Source organism: Myotis myotis, unplaced genomic scaffold (genome assembly GCF_014108235.1).
Source record: "Myotis myotis isolate mMyoMyo1 unplaced genomic scaffold, mMyoMyo1.p scaffold_m19_p_36, whole genome shotgun sequence".
Classification (NCBI taxonomy): Eukaryota; Metazoa; Chordata; class Mammalia; order Chiroptera; family Vespertilionidae; genus Myotis; species Myotis myotis.
Window position 1 is genome coordinate 2,199,839 of NW_023416342.1, and position 25,162 is coordinate 2,225,000.

At 55.9% G+C, this 25,162-nt stretch overlaps 1 protein-coding gene across 2 annotated transcripts in view; it reads right to left on the reverse strand.

Annotated features, from left to right (window-relative positions):
* ANK2 (ankyrin 2) overlaps nt 1–25,162 on the reverse strand; it is a 337,929-nt gene that overhangs the window by 246,079 nt on the left and 66,688 nt on the right. Inside the window, exon 2 of one of the 2 annotated variants that reach the window (XM_036303241.1) lies at nt 17,567–17,627. The exons of the other annotated variant lie outside the window; for it this stretch is intronic. Within the exon in view, the coding sequence (XP_036159134.1) occupies nt 17,567–17,587 (21 nt within the window). The 5' untranslated portion in view covers nt 17,588–17,627. The remainder of the gene's footprint in view (nt 1–17,566; nt 17,628–25,162) is intronic. 2 annotated transcript variants of the gene reach the window in all.

Sequence of the window (25,162 nt, forward strand, 5' to 3'; positions counted from 1 at the left end):
AGGCCGACCCACCGCCACGTCAGGCACAACCCTGTCCTGTTGCTAAGTCTTTAGGTTGTTAGTGTAAGACACTCCCCCTCCCCAAATGATGGCCATGTCATTCGGGTACAGCTGCCCCCATCCTCCTCCCCATCCCGAGAAATTCACGGAGAACGTCTTGGTGTTATTTTCTGAATAGCAGGGAACACAGAGGGAGCGAATAGACAGCACGTCAGCAGGTCGGCGTGGCCTGGGCGGAAGGTCACGGGCAGAGAAGCCGGTCTGCACAGCCCCGGGCCCCTACGTCTGTCCCCTCCACAGCTTCGTTCCGAAAAGCCCCAGGAAAACTTCATAAACGCGCGTACGTCGGTGTGACTCCCCACCTGTCACTGGGGCCCTGGCCCCTCACTTTGCTCGCGGGAAGGGATCCCCGTCCCCGATGCTGCCCACCGCGGCCTCGCTGGTGGTGAGGCTGCTCGGTTTCCTCGTCTGTAAAATGGGGTCGGATCAATAAATGACACCACAGCCCGGCTGGTGTGGCTCAGGGGTGAGCATCGACCTGTGAGCCAGGAGGTCACGGTTCGATTCCCGGTCAGGGCACAGGCCCGGCTGCAGGCTCCATCCCCAGTGTGGGGTGGTAGGAGGCGGCCATCCATGATTTTCTCTCATCACTGATGTCCCTATCTCTCTCTCCCTCTCCCTCCCTCTCTGACATCAATAAAAATATTTTAAATTAAAAATGAATGAATGACACAACACACAAACTAAACCACAGAGTGCCGAGTGACCAGGGGTTGTGCGGATGTATCCCGACCTTCCATTCATCCAACAAGCATGTCCAGGGCGCGGCCGGCCACTGGAGGCCACCAGGCCCAGGGAGACAGATTCGGGCCCGCGTCCACCCACACGGGGAGACATCACCACACCTGTGTCCCCAGGCACACCGGCAGCGCCCTCCTGCTCCACGGCTTGGACGGCAGAGTTTGGGAACTAAAGGAATTCCAGAAGGAGGTGATATATTTCTCAATAACCATCACGAAACCAACACGTTGACTACAGAAAACTAGGAAAGTAAGGAAAGAAAAGAGAACGAATGTGTATAGTAATAACCTATACAGCGCTAGCAAAGCCCCAACACAACAACGCTATTTATGCCTGACATGGCCTAGCATTTTCCAAGCATGACTCTATTTGATCACACCCTCATTTTTAAAATGAAGAAAATGAGGCACAGCACAACTTCTATCCATAATTCTTTTTCCCCTGTGTGTGTATATAGATATTATCTACGCCTGTGTATTATATATTATATGTTTTTCCCTTGTAACCAAATTAGGTGACGACAGCTTCTGTTCTTTGCCAACGTGCTCTGATATGTTCTTGTTGAACAGGCTTTTCACTGGGCAAGAGACGCACACCCTCCCCGATCGCTACCTACTCCCCTGCCCCGTGATTCCCAGGGCATCCTCCAAAACGAGGCAGAGGAGCTCTCACAGGGGCATTTCGTAACTTCCGCGACAAAGCAGCAAAGTCCCCGGCAGTATTTCAGTCCCTGTCTGCCCAGCCTTTTAAAATTCTGGAATCGTACGGACAACAGGGGGTGTGGGTCGGGGATGGGGGGAGATGGGGAGGAGGATGGGGGGCAGCTGGCCATTTCTCAGAGGATCCAGCTGGGACGGGCGCATCCAAGACAGACGAGGCCCCGGGGACACTCAGCGGCCTCATAAGGAGAAGTGATGCCATTAGCGTCTCAGAGGCTCACGGAGGCTGGGGTGCTCAGGGTCAGAACGAACCCCATTAATGTCAGGCGCTGGGTTCCCACAGTCGTCTGAACTGAAAATGCTGCTTTCCATTAAAAACCCGAGCCAAAGAGATGTTCAAAGGTACCCACGAGGTTCCTTCGCTCTGGGCTGCTTTTATGTGAGATGGGAGCCCCGAGGTGGCGTCACAGCCACGATTCGGGGCTGTTGTGCTCAGTGACGTCCGGCGACAGTGTCTCACCTGAGCACGTGTCCCAGTGCCACCCCGGCGCCCGGCACTGATGGGGTGCTGACCCTGTGCACCCCCAGCCTCTGGGAGCCTCTGAAATGCTGACGGCGTCACTTCTCGCCATGAGTGAATGCAGAGGGATCTGGGGTCCCTCGTTTTTAGAAAGTAAACAGACATTCCCTGGGCTTGCTCAGACGAGCCACAGTTTTAACTGTCACCGCCTCCTGCGGGCCTGCCAGAGGGAGAAGGGGTTCCACGGGGCCCCCATAATCATGAGGCGATTTCTCTGGCTTCGTTTTGGGTTCACAGGAGTATTTAAAAATGACTTGTTGCCCGGGCGGCGTGGCTCAGTGGTTGAGCGTCGACCTATGAACCAGGGGGTCAGGGTTCGATTCCTGGTCGGGGCACATGCCCGGGTTGCGGGCTCAATCCCCAGTGTGGGGCGTGCAGGAGGCGGCCGATCCACGATTCCCTCTCATCATTGATGTTTCTATCTCTCTCTTCCTCTAGCCTTCCCCTGGGAAATCAATAAAAGTATATTTTTTTTAAAAAAAAGAGAGAGAAGAAGAATGACTTGTCAAATGAGCGTATACCTTGTGTCTCCCTATTATCTTCTTAATAGCAACGTAAAGCCATTAGGCAGACGCTGGCCTGGCACCAGGCAAATGGCATTACGGGGTGAAATGTGCCTAATTGTGTTTCTCTGGCCGCTAATATGATTCCAGCAAATTACGGAGGAAACGAGAGGGTTCAGGGAACGCCGACAACCGGAGAACGGCGCCAGCAGCGTCCGAGAATCCGTGCAGATTGCTCCACGCAGGTGCAGGCGTGTCACAAAGCGGTGAGAGCTCAGCAAAGCTGGGAAGTGCCGTTTACTCATGACCCGGGAGGCACTGCTGTTGTCAGTTACTGAAAAGCGTATTATAAACGTGGAAGCAACTCTAGCGTTTGCGTCAAATCTTGCTCCTTATAATAATGGGTACAATTGTCCAGAATGGCACATTTTCTCGCAGACGATGGGCCAGAAGGCTCTGGAAGGGCTGGGGTGGGGCAGGGGGGACGTTGGCAGTCATTTTAATGACTATCCGATTTTGAAATAAAATTTGTTTTAAAGAGTGGGCTGTTCTTCCCTGGTGGTTTTTAAAATTCCATCTCTTCTGCGTTTGACTGGGTAGGTTTTCCCGCTAGCTTTCTGTTTGCAATAACATTTAACAAACTTAGCCGTGACAATATCCCCACAGGCTTATTTCAGTCTTAGAACAGGGTTTTGTCTTTTTTTCTTTTCCGCCAAATATGAGGGAAGTGACTACAGTACGAGCCGGGACACAGAACTCCACGGAACACATAACACTGCTTTCAAATAGGCCCCACAGGAAACTCCGCGGCAAAAGGAAATATGTAAATAACATTTCCAACTTGAAAAATAAGTCAACTCGCCCGGCAGCAGCGTGGCTCAGTGGTTGAGCCTCGGCCTATGAACCAGGGGGTCACGGTTCGATTCCCCATCAGGGCACATGCTAGGGCTGCAGGCTCCATCCCCAGTGTGGGGCATGCAGGAGGCAGCCGATCCATGATTCTCTCTCATCATTGATGCTTTTGTCTCTCCCTTCCTCTCTGATATCTATAAAAAATATAAATAAATCGTCAACTTTAACAATCAGTTCACTGAATAAATGTTTCCTGAGCTCCTGCCATGTGGCAGGTTTGGGGGGGCAGCGCTGTGAGTGGAACAGAAAACCGAGGGCCACACTCCGTGAATGTTCCGCTGAGAGATGCGGACTCTGCGCTGGCGACTGGAGGGCGGTACCTGCGTGCACCTCCCCTTTCTTCGCTGGCTGTCCAGTTCAGCATCTCCATCTCCATCTCCATCTCCTTTCTTCGCTTTGTGTTCATTCCAGCATCTCCATCTCCATCTTCTTTCTTTGCTGTCTGTCCATTTCAGCATCTCCATCCCCGTCTTCTTTCTTCGCTTTCCGTCCATTTCAGCATCTCCATCTCCGTCTCCTTTCTTCGCTTTCTGTCCATTTCAGCATCTCCATCCCCATCTCCTTTCTTCGCTTTCTGTCCATTTCAGCATCTCCATCTCCATCTCCATCTTCTTTCTTCCCTTTCTGTCCATTTCAGCATCTCCATCTCCATCTTCTCGCCTCCAGTTCCCTTTCTTAGCGCCGCGATCTGGAAAAGGTCCACCAGGGGGCACTGTCTCGCGGGCCGGAATGGAAAGGAGCCTCCCTGTTTCCATGGGAACGGATGCTTTCGGTTTCCCATGGTTTTGTTTCTCGCTGGCTTTTTTCGTGACCAAAACACAGCCTGCACGAGGCCATTTTGCGGGAAACAGAAAACGGACAAACAGATGAGCCGAGCCGAGCTGGCTGGGTCGCCCTCTCTCACGCGACAAGTCTGCAGCCTGAGCTGCCCGGTCCTCCCGCAGCCGGAGGTGCGGGCTGGGCGCGGAGGAGCGGGGCCTGGAGAGAAACGCAGAGGGCGGTGCAGGGACCGGGCGGGAGGCGGGGGGCGGGCAGAGATGCGCTCACCTCCCCGCCTCGCGATGAGCGATCAGGCACAGCCTCCCCCCCCCTCACCCCCCGCCTCCCGCATCGCCATGAACCCCGGCTTCTCATGAGAAAATATCAGGAGTCACCACCCTGTTGGGGGCTCAACTACTAACACGTTCCCTCCCGCCTCTGGCTGCGCTGGTGGCCGAGCTAAGAGACGGGTCCACGGAGAAAGTCAGAGTGAAGGCAAGCGCCTGGGGAGTCCACGGAGACGGGAAAGCAGTGGTCATTCAAAGCCACGAGGCCACGCGGGGGGTGGAAGGCCTTTGGGGACAAGGGAGAGGGAGGCGATGGGGCGGGAGAGCTCGGAGTGAGGACGGGCGGCTCTCAGGTGGCTGAGGGAGAGCGGAGGGAACGCAGCGGGCAGGGAAGCCGCTGCCCCGCCCACCGCTGCCACTGGGAGACTCTGGGGGGGGCAGCCAGCCCCCTGGACCCGCCCCAGGGCCCCCGCTCTGTCCTCTAGGCCCCGCCCATGACCGCCCCCCACAGGCCCCGCCCCCGCCACAGGTCCCGACCCTGGCCCTGTCCTAGGCCCCGCCCTGCCACAGGACACGCCCCCACCACGGCCCGACCCCAATCCTGTCCTAGGCCCCGCCCCCAGGCCCCACTCTGTCCTCTAGGCCCCGCCCCGCCACAGGTCCCGACCCCGGCCCTGTCCTAGGCCCCGCCCATGCCCCGCCTCCGGCCCCCAGACCTCTAAGCCCCGGCCCTGCCACAGGCCCCGCCCCTGTCTCAGACCCCGCCCTGGCCCTGTCCTAGGCCCCGCCCCACCATAGGACACGCCCCCACCACGGCCCGCCCCCAGTCCTGCCCTAGGCCCCGCCCCCAGGCCCCACTCTGTCCTCTAGGCCCCGCCCATGACCGCCCCACCACCACAGGCCCCGCCCCACCACAGGCCCCGCCCCTGTCTCAGACCCCGCCCCAGCCCTGTCACAGGTCCCGCCCCCAGCCACAGGCCCCGCCCCCGGCCCCGGACCCGCGCCCTCTGGTGCCCACCCTGAACTCTAACGGGGCCCAGGAGGTCTCCTCAGTCTCCTTCCTGCTCGGGCTCCTCTGGGCTGAGCCTCCTGGGCGGGAGACGGGAGGGTGAGCGGTTTCGGTCCTTTGCTTCTTACTGCGCAGCTCAAAGCCAACATCCCCCGTCAGCTTCCGGCCGTGTCCGTCCCTTCTCCTTCCTCACCCACAGGGTCCCCGGGAACCGGTGCCGGACAGTCTGGGAAGCGCTGTTGGGCACAGGTCGCTCTGCGCTTCCCACGAGGCATTTCAGAGGGGAAAGAGGTGCTTTTCGACATTAGTCAATAGCCTTTAAAGTTTTTAAATGAGGGCTTACAGCGTCCCACCTGCTTTAGAGGATGCGTTCATGGATGGCTTTACACCAGTGGTTCTCAACCTCGGCTGCACATTAGAATCACCTGGGAATCTTCCTAAAATCCTCATTTCCGGGCCTCATCCTCCGGAAATTCTGTTTCTTTGTGATGGGGCGGGGCCACAGCATTAGTAACAAAGAAACAGCATTTCCGGAGGATGAGGCCCAGAAATCAGGATTTTAGGAAGATTCCCAGGTGATTCTCATGTGCAGCCGAGGTTGAGAACCTCTGCTTTAAACTCTGCAATATGAGCTGGATCCTTTACTCTCCTCGTTTACAAAGAGAGCGACGCTCCCTCAGGCCCCAGCGGGAGGCGGCAGGCAGTCCTTCCCCAGAACCAACCCCCCCCCCATCTGTCTGTTGCCCCTTTTCGTCCACGCGTCTGTGACCAGGTCCACCCCCAGCCGCGGAGGCTCCTGAGCTCTGGGACCGCGGGACCAGGAGAGGGAGCTCTGGGCAGGGCGTGGCCGGAACGGTACAGCCGCTTCTGCCGGAAACCCAGCAGATCTGACCTCAACATGCCCAACCGCAGGGGACGAGCCTCTCTGTGCCGGGCCCTTCCAGCTCCCACGGAGCCGGCCTCGGAAAGGTGAGCAACGAGAAGCAAGATCTCCGGCCACCACGGCCTCACCCAGCCCTCCCGCCCCTCACGCCGAAGCTCCTCCAGACAGAAGGGGAGCCTGCGGTGTAAGTGACCCCGATCGATCAGAGACACGGTCAGTTACTGGCGTCCACAGGGGCCGTCCCCGGGTTCAGAGCGCAGTCCCATACCACTGGGTCCTGTCACTTCCCAGCGCGAACCCTTCAGCGGCGGCCTGTCTCCTACCTCACCAGGCACAAAGCGACAGGCCCGACAAGGCGCCGACGTTCTAGCTGCACAGCCGCGCCCTCCACACACACATGCACACACACGTGCACGCTCACACGGACACACGGACACTCGGACACAGGCACACACGGTCTGCACACCCCCTGCTCATGCCTCTTGGAGTCCCCGGAACAAGAAGGACCAGGACAGTCCCCATGTGCAGTGGGTTTCTGCTCTGACGGCGCCCGGCTCATTGCACATTCTGTCCGCATCCTCTTCCTAACATGTGGCGTGTGCTGAGCAGACCCGCAGACATACGTCTGGTGAACACGGAGGAAGAGGGTGGGTCCCAGGTGCCCGTCATCTGCGGGAAAAGGAGGGCGCGAGGGAGTGGAATCTGACGAGGAAACGCCATGTTGGGAAAACAGACATGTCAGCTGCAGCCCCAGGCAGAGGACGGGGAGGTCGGAGGGGGAGGTCGGAGAGGGGAGGAAGGTTGGGGGAGGGGAGTCTGGATTAAATGAAAACGAGGGAGAACTGGAGCCCGAGCCCAGAGGGACCCGGGACACTGCCGGTGCTGGGTCCCCTGAGGGTCGAACCCCCCGGCCCCCCACCCCCACAGGGGAGGGTCACCCCCTGGGCTCCGCAGCCGGCACCAGCTCAGCCAGAACTTCAACCACAGTTGAAGACAATTCAACTGTCTTACCGTAGGAGACCATCAATTCTACCCGAAGGAAATTCTCGCTACGGACTTCTTTTAGCCCGGCCAGTGTGGCTCAGGGGTTGAGCGGCGACCTGTGAACCAGGAGGTCAGGGTTCGATTCCCGGTCAGGGCGCATGCCCAGGTTGTGGGCTCGATCCCCAGTGGGGGGCCTGCGGAGGCCCCTGATCCATGATTCTCTCTCATCATTGATCTCTCTCTCTCTCTCTCCCTCTCCCTTCCTCTCTGAAATCAATAAAAATATTTTTTTAAAAGAACTTCTTCCAAGCTCTGAACTCAAACCTTCCACTTGAGCCTCCATGAACTGGTCACAGCTCTGCCTTCCAGAGCGACACGGAGTCTGTCCCACACGCAGCAGATCCGCAAAACACTAACGCCCCCCCCCCCTCCACCCCAGCACAGACCTTCCTCCCCTGGCAGTCGCCCCGGTCTTGGCCGTTCTCCTGTGACGTCGCTTCCAGGTGCCACCCTCTCCGCCCCTCCGCTTGCTTCTCAAAGGGTCACTGGCACAAGGACCGGCCCAAGTGCGGGGACGACGTCGTCATTCACCGTCTGCACCTCGTTTCAGGCGGTCGCAGTGCCCCTGGGGTTTCCATCCCGGACGCTAAGGTCACGAGAATACAGGACCTTCCCACTTAACGCCTGTCCTGATCGTATCCGCTCACGTCAACTGTAATGACCCTTCAATTCCTACCTCAGAAGCGACTGTGAAAAATCAGCGACCATTTCAGTCTGAAGTCCAAGGAAGTATTCTTTTCTCTCGCATTCTTTTTTCTTTTTATCAATCCTCCCCATTGCTTTTCAGAGAGAGTGGAAGGGAGGGAGAAGGGGGGGGGGAACATTGATCGGCTGCCTCCCAGACTCACCCCAAACTGGGCGGGGGCTCGAACCTGAAACCCAGCTACGTGTCCCTGACTGGGAATCGCACACACGACCCTTTGGTGCCTGGGCCGATGCCCTAACCACTGAGCCCTCCAGCCAGGGCGCTTTTCTCTATTACTCGTAAATGCAATTCTAACCATTACTTTTAAAATTAATTACTAGGTTGCCACAGATGGATCTACACTTGGGCAAATGTTTTTTCTGGCGTTTCCAAACGTGTACATTGCAATTTATATTTTTTTTAATCAAAATAAACCAACAAGCGTATTAGAAAAATCAGAAAATGCTTATAAACTTTACAAATTAATGATTATTTTCACCACGGTAACATTTGGGATCCGTAAGCTTTAAGAAATGTAGTTTCTAATTATAAAATATAAAGATTCACTGTAAAAAAAAACAAATAGTAAGTAAACGAAGTAAAAGAAAGATCGGTATCTAACCCCTACTGACATGCAAGTATCTTTCTTTTCTCTAATATTCGTTTTTCTCGCTAAGCTAAAACCCCTTACGTATGTGACAGCATTTCTTTTGCCTGTGTCTGTGCATGTGGACAATACGGTTGAGAGCATATGGGATACATTTTTACCCTAAACTTTTAAATGAATAAATAGAGCATTTTTCAAGTCATTAAAATTTCTTTTAAAAACTACTTTCAAATGGCTGCATAATATTGCCTTTTGTGTCTGTACCAAATGTACTTAACAATTTCCTTATTATTACACTAGTGGCCCGTGCACGGATTCGTGCACATTGAAAGGAAATTAATTAGAAGGTGGCCAGCAGGGCGGGACTGGGCGAGACGGGCCGGACACGCCCTGGAGCCCACTGCCCGCGGTCCCTCCCCCGCCGGCTGCACCTGGGGTGGCTCCGGGGCTCGAAGGGCGTCTGGGGAGTGAGCGGGGTCCCTCCACAGGTGGGGTCCCTCGGCCTGGCCTGCGGGGATCAGGCCAAAACTGGCTCTCTGACACCCCCTGAAGGGTCCCGGAGGGGGAGGGGACACTCTGCAAAGTTGCTGTCGCTCAGCAGCTCCTGCGTTGAGCGTCTGCCCCCTGGTGGTCAGTGTGCCCCCTGGGAGGTCGGCTGGTCGCTTAGCCTTTTATATATACTAGTGGCCTGGTGCATGAAATTCGTGCATGGGTGGATGTCCCTCAGCCTGGCCTGCACCCTCTCCAATCAGGGACCCTGCGGGGGATGTCCGACTGCCCTCTCACAATCCGGGACCTCTGGCTCCTAACTGCTCACCTGCCTGTCTGCCTGATCGCCTCTAGCCACTCTGCTGGCCAGCCTGCTAGCTCCCAACCGTCCCCCCTGCCAGCCTGATCACCCCCAACTGCCCCCCACCAGCCTGCTTGCCCCTACTGTCCCCCCTGCCGGCCTGATCACCCCCAACTGCCCCCCTGCCAGCCTGATCACCCCCAACTGCCCTCCCCTCCTGGCCTGATCACTCCTAACCGCCTCTGCCTCAGCCCTGCCACCATGGCTTTGTCCGGAAGGACGTCTGGAAGGTCTCCTGGTCTAATTAGCATATTACCCTTTTATTAGTATAGATAGATTTCTTGGCTGCTTTCCCATAGGGGCTGCTGAAACGACGTGAGCTCGCCTCTGGCACGGTTTCCTGCGCGCTCGGAGATGCACACACTGGCCAAGAGGAAGGTCGTCCGTGGACAAACCACTCACACTTTCTGCAGATGCTGCAAGAAATCTCAGAGGCCTCTTAACACCGTCAGCATACACTGGCCCTTTCTAATTCCGAAGTCACGTTACAGACCACGCTTTCCGTTTTCACAGCAGGAGGCGGGAAGAATCCTTTGGGTCATTCGAGTGGAAGCGTGACTGCAGCTTTGCACAACTGGAAGAGCCGTTTCTAATCCGTGCTGAATTCCAGAGATCACTTCCTTTTGGTCTGAATCAAATTCCAAGAATTTGGGCGTTTCACTCCATTGCTTTCCAAGGTCCCCTCCCTCTCAGCGCCGACATCCAAGCTCAGCGACAGCCAGCGTGACGACGCTCTTACAACTGTACTCAGGAGACGGCTTCGGGTTCATAGTTTTGGTTCCCATTTTGTTCAAATTCCAGCACTTGGCCCTTTGGGGTGTGGACTACTAGGATTCTCGCTTTGGAGCAGGCACGAACTTTTGTGCTTGATATCTCAGTGACATTGGCCAAAGCAGCCGTTTTCTCTTTAAAAATATCTAGCTTATTTTTCCAAATGTTTTTTATTGATTTTTTTTTTAATATTCCCTTTTTTGAAAATATTTTTTGTTGACTTCAGAGAGGAAGGGAGAGGGAGAGATAGAAACATCAATGATGAGAGAGAATCATGGATCAGCTGCCTCCTGCACGCCCCCTACTGGGGCTCGAGCCCGCAACCCAGGGATGTGCCCTGACTGGGAATCGAACCTGGGACCCTTCAGCCGGCAGGCCGATGCTCTACCCACTGAGAAACACCAGCCAGGGCGAATATGTTTTTATTGGTTTCTTTTAGAGAGACAGGAAGGAGGAGGGGGAGAGACATTGATGGGAGAGGAACATCAGTGACGGCCCCTGCACACCCCACACTGGGGATCGAGCCCACAACCCGGGCCTGTGCCCTGACCAGAAAGTGAAACGTCGACCCCTTTGTTTCTGGGTCCAGACTCAACCGCTGAGCCACACCAGCCGGGCCAGCTTGTTTTATTGTATTGGTTGAGCTTGTGGCCTGTTGGGATTCTATCAGCTAGACCAGTGGTTCTCAACCTTTCCAATGCCGCGACCCTTTAATGCAGCTCCTCATGTGGTGGTGACCCCGGATTTCATTGTGACAAATCGAACATAATTAAAGCACAGTGATTCATCACAAAAACAACGGGTAATGATATGTGTGTTTTCCGATGGTCTTAGGCGACCCCTGTGAAAGGGTTGTTCGGCCCCCAAAGGGTCGCGACCCACAGGCTGAGACCGTTGCGCTAGATGCTCCTTTAAAACAATGCAACCATCAGCTTCACCGTCGGCCTCATTCCCAGAGGAACTCCCACCCTGCAGCCTAACAGGTCAGTTGGCGTAACCGTGTCCCGATCGCGTGTGAAACGGCAGCGAAGCAACGTCAGAGACATTCCGGTGACCCCCGGAGTCATTCCTCACAGCGTCGGAGCGGACGTGAAGGTAATTGCTCTGACGTCTCCTTAGGCCTCTGTGAGTCGTGGGGTTGGCTTCAGCTCTGCTGTTATTAGTGACAAATCCAGGGAGCCGGAGAGCAGAGGGCGTCCATGCGTCCGCAGGAGCAAGCTCATCCTGGAAATACCCTCCTCCCCGCCCCCAGAAGCACGAGTCTGTGACACTGACATCTGTGCCTGTCTGTCTGGCAATAAACTCAGGATTGTTTTCTTTGGAGTTAGCGAGATGATCCCAGCATTGTGTAATAACTTTTTCTTTTTTTAAAGGAACATTTTTTAAAAAGCACCTTTTAAAATACTAGAAAAAGCACAGCCAGTGTGGCTCAGTGGTTGAGCATCAGCCTATGAACCAGGAGGTCAGGGTTCGATTCCCTGTCAGGGCACATGCCCAGGTTGCATCCCCAGTGCGGGGCGGGCAGGAGGCAGCCGATCCATGATTCTCTCTCATCATGGATGTTTCTATCTCTCGCTCTCTGAAATCAATAATATATATAGTATATTATTGAAATATATCTTTGGTCTCGGACCCGGTTCCTAGCACAGGGCTCCTGGATCCCTGGGGGTTTACTGGGTGAGGCCGCGTCTTTGGTTCTGCCGGGGCAGCGGTGGTGGCTCCTGGCCAGGGCTGGTCGCCGGAAGGCCCAGGGCACGTGAGACACTGGGAGCTTGCAGCCCCACCTCATCCCCCGAGTCCATGGTGGTCGGGCCAGGTCTGCGGGTCTGCAGTTACTGGGAACACTATCATCTTAGGTTATAGCGCTACGCACACTGCCTTATGGATGGCACTTTAACCCTCTGTACGCCATAAGCATCTACAGACACTATCTCGTCATGAGAAAATCAATGCGATGGTATTGCTGAAGGCGCACGCGTTATATAAACTGAAAGGAAACAGTGATATGACACTGGGTGATTTCCAGTTACAGGTAATCAGGCAATCATAATATTCACTAGTGGCCCGGTGCACGAAATTCGTGCACGGGGTGGGGGTGCCCCTCAGCCTGGCCTGCACCCTCTCCAATCTGGGACCCCTCGGGGGATGTCCGACTGCCGGCTCAGGCCCGATCCCAGCAGTCAGACACCCCTCTTGCAATCTGGGACCGCTGGCTCCTAACCGCTCACCTGCCTGCCTGCCTGATTGCCCCTAACCACTCTGCCTACTGGCCTGCTCGCTCCCAACTGCCCTCCCCTGCTCTCCTGATCGCACCCACTGTCCCCCCCCACCCCCCGCTGGCCTGCTCACCCCCAAATGCCCTCCTCTCCTGGCCTGATCGTCCCTGATGGCCTCTGCCTCGGCCCCACCACCATGGCTTTGTCCAGAAGGTCTCCCGGTCTAATTAGCATAGTACCCTTTTGTTAGTATAGATTGCAAATTGGTTTTTTGAATTAAATTCGAGATACCGTGGCATGTGGGGGTGGTTTTTGTTTTGGACGTGTGACAGTTAACTGGTTAAAACAATCAGGCCAATGATTCTAGTCATTGCAATGCCTCCTATTTCCAGGGAAAAACTGCCACTCAAGAGGTTTCTCACCCCGTTAGAGAGGCAGCAACCCCCTCCCCCCCACGGCAGCGGTGAGGCAAAGGGTGCTCTTTGTCCCTAAACAGCCTTTGATCACATTGATTCCGCTTCCCGATGAAAGAAAGCAGCCAGCAGACGCCCTTCTCCCTGCGGCTGTGGGAGGCGGGGCGTGTCCCGGGCTCTGGCACTCACGGCATCTCCGAGTGATGCCAGCCGTGCTCAGGCGAGAGAGCATGGGGGATGAAAACAGGGTGCCCTGACCTGCCACGGACCGTTACTAAGAACTGAGCGAATTCCCCTAACTGAGGAGCCGCCAACAGATTTCAAATTCTCTCATTTCTGTTCGACAGAGGAAGGGCTTCTGGACGCGTCTCCTTGTTCTCCAAACAGAACACCAAGTCTTCCCTCGGACAACAGACGGACCGGGTGTGGCCGCTCGGGCTCCGCTGTGTCCCAGCCGCTCCCAGCGGCCCCGGAGCCACAGTCCGGGCGGGTGACACCGTCACCGGTCACCCCTTTACCTGCCACTTTCCCATAGTCTGGGTTTCTTCCAGGCATATTATCATACTAGAGGCCCGGTGCACGGAATTCCTGCAAGAGTAGGCCTTCCTTCCCCCGGCTGCCGGCACCGGCTTCCCTCTGGCACCTGGGACCTGGGCTTCCCTCGCAGCCCCAGCTTCTTCCGGAAGGTCATCTGGAAGGGCATCTGGTCTAATTAGCATATTAGGCTTTTATTATTATAGATTGTATCACTGCCAGTTTTAAAAAATATATTTGTACTGATTTCAGAGAGGAGAGGAGAGGGCGAGAGATGGAAACATCCCTGATGAGAGAGAGTCATGGGTTGGCTGCCTCCTGCACACCCCCTACAGGGGATCGAGCCCACAACCCGGGCAGGTGCCCTGATCGGGAATCAAACCCTGACCTCCCGGTTCCTACGTGGATGCTCAACCCCTGAGCCGCGCTGCTGGGCCGAACGTGAGCCTCGTTCTAAAGTAAAAAAGACAGTTCGCTCCTCTGGAGTCTGTCCGCCTGGTTGTGCAGACACAGGCACGCGGGCAGCCCGGCCAAGCTCAGCCCGTTTTGCTGGAGCCCCCAGGGCGCTGGGGTTCTGCCGAGAGACAGAGCCGGGCTGTTGAGAGTCCCAGGACCTTCCTACTGTATGTGTTACCGTGTTTACGGTGTTACCGTGTTCACCGCGGAGCACTCAGTCCCCGCGGTGCTGAGGGAGCTTCTCTGTGAGGGGCTCTTCCTGCGAGATCTGCAGCTCTGAGTTCTCCGAGGAGCCCAGAGCGCTTCCGACCTGTAAGCGTTCTGCAGTTCCCTGCGCCGCCGCAGGGCAGCCGCTGCCGAGGCAGGAGGCCCAGGGCCCGGCCGGCAGGCAGTTCCTCCAGCCGCGGCTCCGGCCAGGCCCCTGCAGCCTCCGCGGCGTCGCCTCCAAGCTGTGGGCTCGGACGTGGGCCGGCGTCGTTCTGGAACCTGCCCAAGCAGAGCACGCTCGCTCTGGCGTGTGTGTTTTCACAAAAATTAAAACACGAAAGCATATGTTTGCCCGGCCGGCGTGGCTCCGTGGCTGAGCGTCAACCTAGGAACCAGGAGGTCAGGGTTCGATTCCCGGTCAGGGCACAGGCCTGGGCTGTGGGCTCCATCCCCAGGGTGGGGCATGCAGGAGGCGGCCGATCCATGATTCCCTCTCATCATGGATGTTTCTCTCTCTCTCCCTCTCCCTTCCTCTCTGAACTCAACAAAAAAAAATTTTTTTAAAGAAAAAGAATACGGTTGAGGGCACTCCTTTACCCAAGTCCTCCCGCTGGGCCCCGATTACCTCATGGCCAAGGCAGTGACTCTAGGAATTCTGAGCTTTGCTAGGACTGCAAGTGACTCATGCAAATTCGATGGAGGAGCCGTGGGGGAGGAGGCAGGTTTTCTAGGAAAAGAGTAAGTGACCATCTCATTGGGCTGCCCGCCTCCCCAACCTGGGCCTTCCCCCCCTCCCCACCAGAGGTCTCCCCAGAGGGCACAGGAATGCCCGCCCGCCAGCCCACCCGGGGACACTCCCCTGGATCCTGCTCTTTCCTTGCAGAAAAGTTCATAGTGCTTTGTTTTTTACTGAATTTGTTGGGGTGACACTGCTTAACAAAACCACACGGGTTTCAGGGGCACAATTCTGACGGGGGCAGAAGCAGAGTGTGGGGCCCAGCGATGACTGTAAGGAATGTCGGTCCTGCTCTGTTAGCCGTGACTGGGCTGCTCTGGTTAAAGAAGGCACATGCTAACCTGGCTGGGAGGTGCAGGTGGGCCCTGGGAGCTCACCCCGGAAATGCGGCCCATCCTCCCCAGCCGGGAGCTGCCTGTGATCTTGGAAAGATCAACAACCTGATGCAGAAACCAGAGCCGCCAGCCCTCTGTAGACCCCCAGCCCTTTGCATATCACCAGCCCTTTGAAGACCCCCAGCCTTTGCACACCCACAGGCCTTTGCACTCCCACAGGCCTTTGCACACCCACAGGCCTTTGCACACCCCCAGCCCTTTGCATATCACCAGCCCTTTGAAGACCCCCAGCCTTTGCACACCCACAGGCCTTTGCACACCCACAGGCCTTTGCAAATCCCCAGCCCCCATTACCTGTGAACTGCCCCTTTGGCGCACCCTTTTGCCCATTTCCCCATGTAATCTTCGTCCTTCTACCCAATGTAAGCAGCTGGCGTGTGGGGGGCAGAGCAGATGTCTGTGGGTGGCCTGCTGCTCCCCCTGCTGCCGGCAGGATTGGGATAAACGCTCACAGAGGATCCAACCCTGTCTCTGCCGAATTGGCTCACGTGGTGACAGGCGGCCGGACCCCTTGGCCGTCCGGTGACAGTTCGACAACACGTCACCTGCACGCTGCACCGTGCGTTCAGCACCAAGTCAGGCCTCCGTCCATCGCCGCTCACCCCCCTCCACCCTCCCCACCTGGCCTCCCCGCAGTCACCACGCTGCTGTCCGTGTCCCTGAATTTTCACTTTCCTTTCTTTTTTGGTTTATCGGGTTTTCATTTCCTCCTTTTCTGTAGTGAAGGAGAAAGGGATTTTATGGCGACTGGACGCAGCTCCCACCCAGAGCAAAACAGGAAGCAGGACGGAACAAAGGGAGGTTGTTCTCTGCGGCCGCGTCCAGACCGCAATCACGGCAACATGAGGCATCTGTTCCATCAGCCGAGACAGAGGCCCGAGCGCCCCAGGCCTGACGGACCGTCAGGAACACGTAAGTGGATTAAGAGGAACAAATCTAATTCCAGCATCTTCTATCATTACTCCCAATTACACGTTTCTCGGAAAACATACTGCAGAAACACGGAGGTTGAGGGACTGCGTTATCTACATGTCAGCAGATTAGGTGATGCTATTTGGTCAGAACAAAGGGCCGACACCCCCACTGCAGGCAAGGTCTCAATTCTGCGTTGGGTGAACATGGTGCAAAAAGACAAGACACAGCACCACCGACGTCCAAGAATGTTTGACACCACAGGCCGACAAAAATGCACACCCTTCCCATCAGCAACCCCAGGTCCCCCCATCTGAAAAGCGTGTCTGTGCCGCCTGCTCCTCGCACCCCCTACGTTTAGACAAGCCTTGAAAACGCTTTAGAAAACTCAGGACGATGTTCCCTCTGGCTCACATGTAACCCCTTCACTTACCCTCTGTGCTCTCCACACGCAGACCAACAGTCCTACCAGGACACGGATGTTCATAAACATCGACTTTATAATCATTCAACATGGATACACGTTTTTGGGGGGACACCCTATATAAATGGAATCAGGGGGATTCTCCACCCGGATACAACCTATCGGATTATCCAGGATCAAACGGCGTCACACTGATGAGCTGGCAGGAATCAGCGTCACGAGGAACTCTGAGATGACGTTTTGGTCGCAGAAAACAAACCATAAGCCCTTAGGGCAGCGGTTCTCAACCTGTGGGCCGCGACCCCTTTGGGGGTCGAATGACCCTTTCACAGGGATCGCCTAAGACCATCGGAAAACACATATATAATTTCATATTGTTTTTGTGATGAATCACGATGCTTTAATTATGTTCAATTTGTAACAATGGAAATACATCCTGCATGTCAGATATTTACATGACGATTCATCACAGTAGCCACATGACAGTGATGAAGCAGCAACGAAAATAATGTTATGGTTGGGGGTCACCACAACGTGAGGAACTGTATTAAAGGGCCGCGGCATCAGGAAGGTTGAGAACCGCTGGCTGAGAGGAAACAGACCCCTAAACCCAAACACCAAGACTCCCACTGTGTCTGCGCCCCAACTCCTCCCCACGTCCCTCCGCCCCCCAGTGAATACGTTGAAAGGTGCTCGATTCCTCTCTCCATTCCCAGATGACTTCCTAGACTACAGAAAGGAAGTCCATCAGTTATTACATTTCTCCCAATTATTCTTAAAGCTATAACATCTTCAAACCTGTTCACACACACACACACACACACACAGGCCACACCTGTCTTTACCGAAATAGCGCTTGGCTACATCCCGACCTCTGTGTCCCTTATCGGATCCCTGTCGCCGCGACACTAAACGCGCAGTACCTTTTGCAACATGGCGGTCATCGGAATTATCGGCTCTTCATGTCCCCGTTCAGTCACTTACCTGGAAGAAGAGAAAAGATCATGTGAGTCTGAAATCATGTCAACGTGTCATCAGCAACAGTTACCACATTTCTACTAAAATGGGCTTTTACTAGGCACGGATGCATCACGTGAAAGAGAGTTGTCACCCGACCGGCGAGGCTCAGGGGTTGAGCATCGACCTATGAACCAGGAGGTCGAGGTTCAATTCCCGGTCGGGGCACAGGCCCGGGTTGCAGGCTGCATCCCCGTGTGGGGTGTGCAGGAGGCAGCCGATCCATAATTCTCTTTCATCACTGATGTTTCTCTCCCTCTCTCCCTCTCCCTTCCTCTCTGAAATCAATAAAAAATATATATTTTAAAAAAAGAAAATCATCACTATCATAAACACAAAAGAGGAAGACAAAAAATATTTAAGTATTTTTAAGCGCTCAGAAAAGTAGGCAAAAGAGCGTAGGTGAAAAGAGAGAGAAACAGTAAGTCTGAGGGGAACCGACGACGGAAGAAACTCTGAAAATGTCCATCTGATCGTAAGGAGCTGGACCAACACCAGCAGCTGAGACGCCGAGGTCCCTGCGAGCGTAGCAGCCATTTGTCATGTTCCGCTCATTCGCGCCCGAGCCAACCTAAGGCCTTCCGTCTGCAAACAAACTGGACACAACGTGACCCCCACACCTGTCCATCGGGCGGCCCAGCTCGTCCTCAAATCTGCCGCTCTCCCCCCAGAAACGCGCTGCTTCCGTGTGCAGCCCATGCACACGTTTGCCAGCTCATGGCTGTCTCATACCTTTCACCGCAACTGCCGACAGGACTTCTTCTGGGCCCCCTATCTCGCTGATGCACAGACACTGTCCAGCCCTGCACATCCATGTTGTGTTTATTCTCTCTAGAAAGTTCACAGGCTCTCGGAAGTTTCTGGCATTTCTCTGATCACAGGAAAATCTTTTTTTTTTTTTTTTTTTTAATAAACTAGAGGCTCAGTGCACAAAATTCGTGCACTGGTGGGTGGGGGGACCCTCAGCCCGGCCTGCGCCCTCTCACAGTCCAGGAGCCCCACGATCAATCATCCCAAAGAGGTAGGTTCTGCCCACCGGCCGGAGCTCTGCAATGGATCGCCCCCACAGAGGGAGGCCCTGCCCACCCACCACAGCACTGCTGCCCCTGGGTAGCCTGGGCCTCCCTCTTTGGGGCAATCACGGAGCCCCCCGATTTATCAATCACCCTGCTGGCCAGTGGCCTGGGCCTCCCTCTACAGGGCGATCATGGGGTGATGGCGCGGCCCCCAAACCAATCGCATCGCACCCACCTTGGCTGGCCTGGCGCCAGTGGGTGTCATAGTGTGGTCGTCCGGAAGGTCGTCCGGACGGTCCTCCTGCTGTTCGGTCATTCGGTCGATTTGCATATTATTCTTTTACTATTATAGATCTTTATTGTAGAAAGTATCATATATGTCCCCCTTTTCCCTCCATTGACCCCCTCTAGTCCCCCCCCCCATGCCCCAGGCCATCACCACCCTATTGTCTGTGTCCATGGGCCATGCATAGATGCACACAAGGTCCTTGGTTGATGACCTCCCTCCCACCCTCCCTCCCCCGCCTTCCCTCCGAGATTCCTGCTCCCATGTCTCTGCATCCACTCTGTTCATCCGTTTATGTTGGTCATTAGATTCCACGTAGGAGTGAGATCATGTGATACTTGTCTTTCTCCGACCGACTTCTGTCACTTAGCAGGTGATCACGGGACAATCTTGAAGAGATAAGGAACCGTTGTCACGGTTAAGCATCGAGTCCCAGCTTTGGGAGCTCGGAGCCGGGATCTGCCACCTCCACGTCCTCCCTTCCGTTCATCTTTCTATCCTTCGAGAGGCTCGGGTGGCTGACGTTCACTTGATGCCGGGAGATTAGGCACCTTTTTCCTGCCAAAGTCTTGCGACAGCCCATCAGGTGTCACTCAGCGCTGGGCATCCCCGGGCCACGTTTCACGAGATGGGATTTGGCCGCTGGTGTCCCTCACCCAGACATCAGTCGTGTTTCCGTGTGGCTTTTTTTCACACTTCCAGGCGGATTAGGATGTGGACAGGCACTGCCTGATGCTGAGGCCCTGTGTGGTCATGAGAACAAGAAGGACTCGAACCTGACAGGGTCCCACGCCAACGGCTGGGCGTCCCTACACCAGTGTCCTGGCCCGATACAGGGGAACAGCTGAGGTGGTTCTCCCAGTATCATCTGTAAGACTGTGCATTTTATATATATATATATATATATATATATTAGAGGCCCAGTGCACAAAATTTGTGCATGGGGAGTGGGGGGGTCGCTCAGCCTGGCCTTCACCCTCTCACAATCCGGCAGTCAGACATCCCTCTCGCAGTCCGGGACCACTGGCTCCTACCCACTCACCTGCCTGCCTTCCTGATTGCCCCTAACCCAGGGGTGGGCAAACTTTTTGACTCAAGGGCCACAATGGGTTCTTAAACTGGACTCAGAAGAAGGAGCTGCGGCCGTGTTTCCCGACGTTGCCATGTTCACACTGCTGCTGCTGGTGAAGGAGCGGAGGGGAGAGCGAGAGAACCGTCCGCTCTTTCGGCTCCGCGGGCCGGATAGAACAGCCGAAGGGGCCGGATAGAACAGCCGAATGGGCCGGATAGAACAGCCGAATGGGCCGGATAGAACAGCCGAATGGGCCGGATAGAACAGCCGAACGGGCCGGATAGAACAGCCGAACGGGCCGGACAGAACAGCCGAATGGGCCGGATAGAACAGCCGAACGGGCCGGATCCGGCCCGCGGGCCGTAGTTTGCCCACGGCTGCCCTAACCACTCGCCTGCCTGCCTGATCTCCCCTAACCGCCTCTGCCTCGGCCCCCGCCTCCATGGCTTCATCCAGAATGAAATCCGGGAGGCTGTTCTGCTGTCTGGTCTAATTAGCATATTACGCTTTTATTATTATAGATATTTTATTTCAGAGAGGAAGGGAGAGGGAGAGAGAAATAGAAACATCCATGATGAGAGAGAATCATGGACCGACAGCCCCCGGGAGGAGCCTGGGTCACATGCCCACGGGGGTCACCCCCTGACTCCTCCACAGCAGCCACACTGCAGGGACAGACGAACAGCCCCCCCCACCCTCGTGCCTGCGGACAGCCCACGGTGTCTGCAGCCTGGGCTCCGGTCACTGCAGGCGGCCCCTCCCCAGGCAGCAGGCACCCGGCTTCACTCTAGAACCTGGGACCCCAGACACCGAGGGCCCGACGGTGAGACTCCCCCAGAGGCAGAGGACAGAAAAGGCAGAGCGGCAGGTGGGACGGAGCCCCCCCGCCCCCCACGGTCCCTCCTCGCGCCACGTCCAGAGGAAGAAGAAAAGGTGAGAAAGAACGAGGGGCCTGCATGTATCACCAACCACCACATCTTACAGGCTCCACGTTCCCCAGCCGCCTGTAGCGCTGACTTCGTCTCCTAAACACCTTTCTCACGGCTTAGTAACGAGCCAGGAGGCTAACGACGAGGTGCTTTCACTTAACAAACTATAGAAGCAGAAATACATTTAAAACAGCGCCGGCCAGTGGGGCTCAGTGGTTGAGCATCGACCTAGGAACCAGGAGGTCACAGTTCGATTCCTGGTCAGGGCACAGGCCCGGGCTGCGGGCTCGATCCCCAGTGGGGGGCGTGCAGGAGGCAGCCGATCCATGATTCTGCCTCATCATTGACGTTTCTATCTCTCTCTCCCTCTCCCTTCCTCTCTGAAATCAATCCTATATAATAAAAGGCTAATATGCAAATTGACCGAACGGCGGAACAACCGGCCGCTATGACGCGCACTGACCACCAGGGGGCAGACGCTCAACGCAGGAGCTGCCCCTGGTGGTCAGTGCGCTCCCACAGGGGGAGCGCCGCTCAGCCAGAAGCCGGGCTCAAGGCTGGCGAGCGCAGTGGTGGTGGTGGGAGCCTCTCCTGCCTCTGCAGCAGCCGCCAGTCGGACATCCCCGAGGGCTCCCGGACTACAAGAGGGCGCAGGCCAGGCTGAGGGACCCTCCGCCCTCCCCCATGCACAGACTTTGTGCAGAGGCCTCTAGTGAAAATACATTTAATTTAAAAAACAAGAGACGCTTCCTGGTGGGCACGGCCCCTGAGTGAACCTGAAGTTTGTTCCTGGGAGAGAACTGGCACTGGTGGGATTCAAGGACTTGGAATCGAACGAGTTTCTATTAAACAAGCATAAAGCACTGAGGGAATGTGTATCAATTGGGATTTTTTAAGGAGAAGAGAAACATGTCGTCCACAGGGGAGTTAGAAGCTGCGGTTCACGGTTTCGGAGCCCCGAGACGTTCCCAGTCGGTAGATTTACCCTGGTCCTGGGACCCGAGGGCCAAGGCCTGTGCCCTGGTCCCCTTCCCGGCGACTCGCCCTCTTCTTTGCTGGCTGTCCTGACGTCACCGCGCTGGTGCCACGGCAGCTGACACCTGCCTTTCCTGTCGGAAGGCTTTGCCGATCAGCTCGGACCAAAAACATTCACCCACATGCAGCAGCGGATTAGCCAGAATCCGCCTGAGCCCCGTGCAGCCTGGGAACAAAGGCTGCATTGAGCTCCGCGCATTCGCATTCGGTGTTTCTCTAGGGGCGGGGGGGGGGGGGGGGGGGGCTAGAAAACAGACAGGACTCCCTTTCTGTGGGGTCCAAAGAAAACACCAAACTTAAAATAATTTAGAGCTGTTTACACGGCTAAAGCTTGCTTTCTTTTTTTAAATCATTTTTTTCATTGATTTCAGAGAGGAAGGGAGAGGGAGATAGAAATGTCAATGATGAGAGAGAATCATGGCTCGGCTGCCTCCTGCTCGCCCCACACTGGGGATCGAGCCCGCAGCCTGGGCCCGGGCCCTGACCGGGAATCGAACCCCGACCTCCTGGTTCCTAGGTCGACGCTCAAACACTGAGCCACGCCGGCCGGGCCATTGCTAAAACTTTCAAAAAACATGGTTTGATATTGAGTATTTATCTTCCTTATATTTTAACAGGCAAATCTTTGGCTTATTTTCAGAATGCAAAAAATAACTAAACAACACCCCAACCTCCCTCGTATGTTTTGCTGGCAAAGGGTTTCGTTAATTGTTCGGAATAACGTACGCTGCCGGTGACGCCCCCTGGCTCCTCGGGGCTCACTTCGTCACCTCTGCCCGTCAGATGGTCTCAGGGCCCAGGTGAGGGGAGAACGTGAGGACGCCAGACATCGTGTCAGCCACGCCCACCCCATGAGCCGACAGGATGCTGCCCCTGCCAACCTTCGCAGCTTGTGAGCTGTGGCCGAGGGAGCACAGAAGGCGGTCGGCCTGAGGTGCACAGACAGCAATCACATCCACGGCGAGACCCTCTGGAAGGCAGCGGACAGGATGCTGGCCAGGTGGCCCCCGAGCCCCTGCGGCTGTCCCTGCTCCGTGCTGACTGACGGCGGGTGGGGGGGGGCGGGGGGGCCTACGCCGGGGGGGCACTGGGTGCCCCATGCTCCGCGTGGGGGCCTGTGACCTGGTGGGTGCCGCCACGCGTGGCAATGCCACCACTTCGTCAGCCACCGTGAGAGCCCACCTGCTTCTCTCGGTCCCCCCCTCCCCCGTGGAGGGCCAGAGCGCATGGTCATCTCTGCCCTGCGCCCCCCTCTGCCCTCCCCCCCGGCGTGGCGAGGAGCTCAGCTGTGGCAACAAGTTCCCCACTGAGGATGCCAGCAGCAAGCTGCCCGGCAGCCGTGGCCCCAGCGCCACCCGCGGTTCCTTGATGGAAGCTGTGGCGGCCCACACCTCCCGCTGCCATCTTGCCCCTGGTCTGGGGGCTCCCTAGTCCCCCCCAAGCATCTCACCCTCATTTCAGGGTGAACGTGGGCATGCGGGTGGCAAGGGCCTGCCCCCACCCCTCCAGCCCTCAGCCATTGCCCCCTTCGTGCCTGGGGGCCCAGAGTGTAGACGGTGCACAAAGGCTTCTAAACCCCTTCTTTTCTAGGCACTTTTTTATTTAAGAGGTGGGATCCCAGGTGGGAATCCCTCCCCCCAATAAAGTCTGTCAATATTTGGGAAAAAGAAGAAAAGAGAGAGAGAGAGAGAGAGAGAGAGAGAGAGAAGTAAAAAAAGTAATAATCTTAATTTTTGTTAAAATATAGATTGTAGTTAATAGGCCTTACATGACACTATAATTTCTCAGGAAAATTATTTTAAAGTGAAGACTTCTCGACACACTCAAATGGTCTAACGTAAATGATCGTGGAACGGTAGGATGCGTGTCGTATTTACCAACGCCGGGCCAAGCACCAGTCGATGTCAGACATTCAGTAAATACATACCGGGCATTTGCGATATGCCAAGATTGCTGAAAATGCCAGGGACACAAAATAAAGTCTACCCTCAAGGAATTTACCGGCTAGTGGAGAAGATAAATTCACGTGGAATGTTCTAAAACATAAGCAATAGTAACCTGTTTTCCCACGTGCACACAGGAGGCAGACCAGCCTGCTAAGCCGTGGGCCCTCGACGAAAACTCACGCTCCGTGATGCCCCGGGGGAGGGCGTCCACGCGTACACACGTGCACATGAGTGGACACAAGACTTTCAGTAAGTGGCGTTTTCTTCAGTATATTTTATTAATTTCAGAGAGGAAGGGAGAGGGAGAGAAACATCAAGGATGAGAGAGAGTCGTGGATCGGCTGCCTCCTGCACGCCCCACACTGGGGAACGGGCCTGCAACCCCGGCATGTGCCCCGACCGGGAATCGAACCCTGACCTCCTGGTTCCTAGGTCGACACTCACCACGGAGCCACACCGGCCGGACTGAGTCATTTTTCAAAATCTCTGTTGAAAATACCCAGAGTGTAAGCCCACTCCCTATCTATCCTAATCTAGAGCAGCCAGGCCCGGTGCTAGTTGACAAATTGAAAAGGTTAGAAGGGACGGCCACGTGGAAAGACGTGCAGAGAGCTGAGAGGTGTATGGAACTGACCGTCCCCCTGCTCACTGTTTCACCGGGCGGTGCCCAGGCCCTTGTCTGCAGCGCGCCCGGCACACGGCGCCCCAGGCCCTCCCTTCGGCATAAACCCCGCCCTCCCCCGTGGAGGGTGCATTTCAAATCCGGCGTCTGTACGTCTGTACGTGGGGGCAGGTGCCACGCCAAAGGTGAGGCGATCTGGGTGCAGAGCCTTCGAGATTTCGGAAGAATTTCTCCCTCATCTTTCCGTCCCCTGCCCCCCGCCCTCGCCTCTCCTTTGTCGCGTCTTTACACAGCGCTCCCTTCCTCGTGGAATATGTGCGATGCGTCACCTGCCTGTGTAGCATGTGATCAAGCTGCACGATTATAACAACAGTACAGGCAGGAGGAAGCACACGACGGGGCAGACAGGACGCAAGCCAGCACCCCAGTGCGTGAACCCCCACCCTGCCCCCCCGACCCCGGGCAGGGGGTGCAGAGCCCAGCCTGAGGCCCCGGCTCCCGCTGGACGTGTCACAGCTAAGAAAGGTTTTCATCTTCCGCACGACACTGTTGTTTTCACGGAGTTTATTTAGAAATAGTTTTCAGCCCTGACTGGT